The following is a 6,000-nucleotide window of genomic DNA, read 5'->3' on the forward strand; positions in this document are numbered from 1 at the left end:
CTGCTGAATTGGGAGAGAAGATAGAAGATAAGAAGCTAGGTGGGGTGAGCATCTAACTCTGTGTTTCTCTGCAGGGTGGAGTGGACAATGAGGTCTCACTGACAGCATACATCACTATTGCATTGCTGGAGATTCCTCTGCCTGTAACTGTACGTGGCCGCACCTTAACTTGCACCAGAATTTGCTGGAGATTGGAAAAAGGACTTAGTTGTTAACCTCTGTGATACAAGAATTATATGCTGACAATTTGGGTATTTCTGAAATGTGTATACCATAAATGTTCCTAGACATCATTCTGGTAGCCCCCTCCTCAAATTTCACTGGAATGCTGCACTGTTAGGAAGGCAAAAACCTCATTTGTCCCAAGCCACCTAATCACTGGCTATCTCTCCACAGCAGTCTGTGGTACGTAATGCCCTGTTCTGCCTGGAAATGGCAGCAGGTGAGAAAGAAACCCATGTTTACACCAAGGCACTGATGGCATACGCCTTCGCCCTCGCAGGGAAGGAGGAAAAGAGGAAGGCATTGCTCGCCTCACTTGAAAGGGAAGCCGTGAAAAAAGGTGAGTATTTCACTGGCATTACATCATCCCTGGTTCCTCCAGGTGCCCAAGTATGTGTGAACTTGGAGTCTAGGACAAAGAGGTACCCAGCCTGGGGACTGAGCCTCAGCAGTCTCAGCCTAGTTGCAGCAAGCGAGGAGCTGTCTCACCCTCCCCACTTTATCCTATGTGACAGATGCATCCTGAAGGCTCTGTCCTCCCAGCTGGACTGGCAGCAGATCAAGAACTCCCTTGCAGTAACTACTGCTAATTGTTTGTTGTCTTATCTCCATGCTCCCTGCCTCCTGTGAAGATGGGTCCGTTCACTGGCAGCGGCCTGGGAAAGAGCCAGAGGTTGCTCTCCCATACTATCGCCCCCGGGCTCCCTCTGCTGAAGTGGAGATGACGTCCTACGTGCTCCTTGCTCACCTCACCACGCAGCCGGCACCTTCCCAGGAGGAGCTGGCATTCGCAGCTCTCATTGCAAAGTGGATCAGCGCTCAGCAGAACCCCAATGGGGGCTTCTCCTCCACCCAGGTGAGCTGCTTCCTCCCTGCCACCTCACACCTCAGTGTCAGAAGGCGGGAAGTGTCAGAGGCTCAGGTGGGAGAACACTAGCATTTGACAGGGCAGGCAGCAGTCGTAGCCCTGCAGTATCTCCCTGCGTATGTGTCATGGTTGCCAATTTGCCAGGAGGCTAAGAAGCACGTAATGCCTCTGGGAATGACTGATGCCTTGATTAATGACCTGGTTTTCTTGACACGTCGGGGCAGAAAGTTAGGGCCATAAGGGATATGTGTCTGTCCCATTGGAGAGGGCTCCCACTGCAATAGGTATGTGCATATGAAGTTGCTGCTTCACCCTGTGGCGAGTGAGTGAAGGCTCTGCAGAGCTCTACACCAGGTTGCTCAGGCAATACACAGCTGCTGTGCAGAGGGCAAAGGAAGAGAACAGAAACATGTGAAAGCTGCTCTTTTCCTCTGTGTTTTCTGCTGAAGAGTGGAGGAAGTGAAGAATGGGGGGGAGGGTGCCCCCCAGCAGCAAAGGGCAGGCTGTGGGAGGACGGGCTGTGGATAGGCCAACGGCATCTGCCTGGGTGCTGGGACCCATCTCTCTCAAGGACACGGTGGTGGCCCTCCAAGCCTTGTCCCTGTACGGAGCTGTCACCTATGCCAAGAGCGGAGCGGCTTCCAAAGTGACCCTGCGATCTGGAGGGGACTTCCAGCAAGATTTCCAAGTGGATCCCAGCAACCGGCTGCTGCTGCAGCGCGTGCCTCTGCCCCGCGTGCCTGGGGAGTACAGCACAGAGGTGTCTGGTGAAGGATGCGTCTACGTGCAGGTGAGGGTGATGGGGGCCTGTGGCACCCTGGGAGGGCAGCCCTGGCCAGGAAGGAGCCAGGCGGAGAGCAAAAGGGACCGGAGGAGAGGAGAAATGGGAGGGAAGGCTCTGGGAGAGGCAAGAGGAGAAGAGCAGAGGTATAGAGAGGAGAAAGAGTAGGAGGGCAGGATCCTCAGTGTGGAGGAGCTGTGAGAAGGGCAGAAGTGAGGAGGCTGCATGGGGAGGGGATGGTCTCTGTCATGTGTTGAGCATGCACACAGGCTCACACAGAGCCGTTGGCTCTCCCCTAGACAAGCCTGAAGTACAACGTGCAGCCCTCGCAGCAGGATGCGCCCTTCATGCTTCATGTGTACACATTCCCGGAGACATGTGCAGACTCCAAGGCTCACAAGGTCTTTGACATTGGCATAAATGTCAGGTGAGTCTGCGTTTCGGTCTGAGCCTTCCTGAGCAGCCGTGGGAGCTGGAGGTCTGCTGGGCTGGTCTGGGAGCCCCGGAGGAGCAAGGCACTTTGGGGAAGCAGGGTGGGAAGCAGCTGGGCTGGGATGAGAGGCTGCAGAGGAAGGGCATGTCCTGCAGTGGTGGTACTATGTGGGCAGCCCAGGGCTGGGCTACTGAGCGCACGTGTAGATGGCTGGGAGAGCCTGGCACAGCTGGAGAAGTAGGGGCTGGATTGGCAGGACATGGTGGGGTGCCAAGTGCAATGGAAAAGGTGGAAATGCCTCCAGCTTTGACCTGAGGTGCACTCTGCCTTTGTTGCTTGCTTCCTCAGTTACACTGGGGAGCGCAATGGCTCCAACATGGTGATCGTGGATGTGAAGATGCTGTCGGGATTCATCCCTGTGAAGTCCTCTGTGAGGAAGGTAGGAGCCTGCTTGTCAAAGAAGCAACATTCAGCTTATCTTCAGGACACCTTGCAAGTGTCTATAGCAATCTAGAGGGCTTCAGGGTTTGAATCAGCTTGATCTCAGTGTTGACATCTGCACACTTGCTGAGAACAGCACTCTCTTTTTCTACCTGGCATAAGGTCATCAGAAGGGGAAACAAAGTGAGAAATGTAGGGAAAACAGTCTAATGACTTTTTTTTTTGTTTTGTTTTGTTTTGTTGTCTGGTGATTGTTATCATAGTGTCCCTAAATTTGTATCTGTGCACACGACATTCATATGAAGTGCTGTTTCCTTTTTCCCTCTGCTGATCTGACAACCTCTTAGCATTTTAGCTTTAGGGTTTTGTGTCACTGAGGTGCTGAACAGGTGCATGGTCTGGAAAGTAAAAGTGATCATAAGATCCTCTAGGACTATAAAGCAGAAGGAATGGATTTGTATTGAATCATTCTATCACTGTGCTTGAACCAATGCTCAGTTCCTGCTGGAGCCAAGCTGTACTTGCTCAGCCAGGCTGGCAAAAGGAAGGCCTGGGGACCAAAGAGGCTGTTCCATGCTGCTGAGTTAGTTCCCTGAATAACCCCAGTATTTCATCCACAGTACATGTGATCCATAGGGCTGGGCAAAGGGCACAGAGAGACCACTTTCAATGCAGTAACATCTTCATCTTCTTTCTTCAGCTGGGAGGCCGCCCCCTTATTGAACGCACAGAGATCAGTACCAACCATGTCCTAGTGTATGTGGAAAAGGTGAGAATCTGCCTGGGGCGAGGATGTGTAAGAAATGCAGGCACTGAGAAATTTGGCCACACAGGGCAAAAGATCTGGGACTCAAAACTACCTTGGCTCTGACAATAGGACTGAATCTCATTGACTTTTGCTGACCCTTCAGGCTTACTGGTACTTTGGTCCAGCCTCCCCAGGCTCTCCCTCCACCTGCACACAGCCTGGTCCCTGAACCTCCCGCACTGTGGGGAAAGCCCCCAGAGTTTCCCCTGGCCCCTCAGCCCACAGCCCCCACACCCGCAGGGCCCAGGGGACAGTGAGGGAGCCTACAGGCAGTGCGCAGGGATCGGGGAGCCCAGGTGAGAGACACCCTGAGCCTCCACCACTTCCCTTCCCTTCCCCAGCTGAGCAGCGAGACCCTCAGCTTCTCCTTCACGGTGGAGCGGGACATCCCTGTGCAGGGCCTGAAGCCGGCTCAGGTGAAGGTCTATGACTACTACGAGACAGGTGAGTGCGGGGCCGGGGTACCCGTGGGAGTGAGGACGGGCAGTGGGATGCACGGAGGGGCACAGGGGCTGTGGGGACCCACAGGGGCCCCTGGCCTGGGCTGTTTCCCTCCCCTGCACTGCCTGAGCTCTCGGAGCACAGAGGGGCCCCGAGGGCTGGAGGCCACAACCCTGCCCTCCTCCCTCTTCTTCTCTCCTCGTGCCCGGGCAGGCCCCAGAGAACGCTGTGGGGGTCAGGTGTGCTGTGCAGCCGTCCTGCCCCGAGGGACAGGGCAGAGGAAGCATCCCCCCAGCCCCCCCAGGCGGTGGCAGCAGCCTGCTGTGTGGCCTGGAACAAAGGTCTCTCTGGTACCCATCCCTCTGACAGCCCGCTCTCGCCCTTCCCTTCTCTTTTCCAGATGAGTTTGCCACACAGGAGTACAGCGCTCCCTGCGCCACAGGTAAGGTGCACACAAACAACTGAGATGTTCCAGCGTGGGCTATTACAGGTCGTCTCAAGTAAGAGTTTTTGCAGATCTTTCCTCAGTCTGTGTATTCTCTCAGCAGTCTCCAGGCATGCCTCAGTACAGACATGAAAAACAATGCTGCCACCTGATGTCCTATCTGAGGTGGGATGCAGCTTTCATCTTGTTTCACGAGAATAGGAATGCCAGTGTTACTGCCTTCATTTGCACAGAGGCACTTGTCTTTTCCTCTGTGTGTGTGTCACATTGTACAAGTAAGACTGAAATCTCCCTTGGGGCAGAACACCACACTCTGCCTTTTGCGTCTCTGTCATTTTCAGGGCCACATTTGCCACACTGCAGATATAGAAGGGTATTGAGGAATTATCTTTCAAACATCTTTCAAGCTCTGCCCTGGGTTATTTTTGCCTTCCTTTGGGAAATCTAGGTGCTGAGAGAGAATGTGTACTAGAATAGCTCATACGTCTTCAGGATAAATCTTCCTCCCCTCGCTGTAGCATGGATATCTTGAATGTTCCCGGCCATTCCCATTCTGTTATTTGTCTGCAACTGGGCAGTTTAGATGAAGCAGTTTCCCAGATTTTAACAGGACTTGAAGTCATACAGCCACCAGAACACAGAGATGTACACTGTTTCACCAGGATTCTTACCTCACTCTTGTCTTTTTCCCACCTCCAGCTGGAACTGAACAGGGAAATGCCTGAAAAGCACATCTTGTCCGAGTCTTGCTGGATCAGCTCCCATCACTCCTCCTAGAAGATCTTCTTGTTGAGGGGAACACTTCAACTGCAAAAAGAAAGTAACACTATAAATAAATTAAGTCTTGATTCTCATCAGATGCATCTGGCCTTATCTTTTATTACTTGTGTCTTGTCCTATCCATAGCTCATACTGTGTAATGGCCTGAGATAAAAATCCAGAGCCACCCATGGCAGTGTGGTGTTTGGCCACTCCTGAGGAATGCCAGAAAGCAGATAGCTTTTGGCAGTGGGGAGGTTTTTATCCATACTTGCCCCTTCTCCAGGAAGAGAGGAGATCCTACCTGTTTGGCTCCCTGTCTCTAAAAGTCAGTATTTTCTGCAAGATAATCCTTGGACATAAACCTCTGATCACTATCACCTTTGACCCCTTTGAAATCACTGCTGTGAGGTGGAAGGACAGTGTGAATCTGTTCAATCTCAGGCCAGATAGAAGTGAAGATCTGTGGGCTTTCCCAGTGGAGACAGTGTCTGCTTGTTTCTGAACAGTTGAAATGAAGTAGAGAGGGACTGGAAACTTAGCAGTGTCATTCAGAGCATCACAGAATTGGTTAGGTTGGAAAAGACATCTAAGATCATAGAGCCCAACTGCTAACCTGGCACGGCCAAGGCCACCACTAAACCATGTCCCTAAATGCAACATGTAGAGGACTCTTACCTCCAGGGGTGGTGACTCAACCGCTTCCCTGGGCAGCCTGTTCCAATGCTTGACAACCTTTCGGTGAAGAAATTCTTCTTACCGTCCAGTCTAAACCTTCCCTGGTGCAACTGGAGGGCATTTC

At 52.5% G+C, this 6,000-nt stretch overlaps 1 protein-coding gene across 2 annotated transcripts in view; it reads left to right on the top strand.

Moving 5' to 3' along the window:
* The window catches only part of LOC130609839 (alpha-2-macroglobulin-like), a 29,603-nt gene extending 24,310 nt beyond the window's left edge, over positions 1–5,293 (top strand). For both annotated transcript variants that reach the window (XM_057429196.1, XM_057429206.1), the window contains exons 27-36: positions 75–149; positions 397–562; positions 855–1,078; positions 1,662–1,880; positions 2,171–2,298; positions 2,653–2,743; positions 3,446–3,514; positions 3,895–3,997; positions 4,395–4,436; positions 5,139–5,293. In XM_057429196.1, coding sequence (XP_057285179.1) covers positions 75–149; positions 397–562; positions 855–1,078; positions 1,662–1,880; positions 2,171–2,298; positions 2,653–2,743; positions 3,446–3,514; positions 3,895–3,997; positions 4,395–4,436; positions 5,139–5,164 — 1,143 coding nt within the window. In that variant the 3' untranslated portion in view covers positions 5,165–5,293. The remainder of the gene's footprint in view (positions 1–74; positions 150–396; positions 563–854; positions 1,079–1,661; positions 1,881–2,170; positions 2,299–2,652; positions 2,744–3,445; positions 3,515–3,894; positions 3,998–4,394; positions 4,437–5,138) is intronic.
* Positions 5,294–6,000: the final 707 nt, after the last annotated feature.

The sequence above is a fragment of the Pezoporus wallicus genome, unplaced genomic scaffold, assembly GCF_028554395.1.
Source record: "Pezoporus wallicus isolate ANWC-B61680 ecotype Strahan unplaced genomic scaffold, APGP_CSIRO_Pwel_v1 scaffold_3294, whole genome shotgun sequence".
Taxonomy (NCBI): domain Eukaryota; kingdom Metazoa; phylum Chordata; class Aves; order Psittaciformes; family Psittacidae; genus Pezoporus; species Pezoporus wallicus.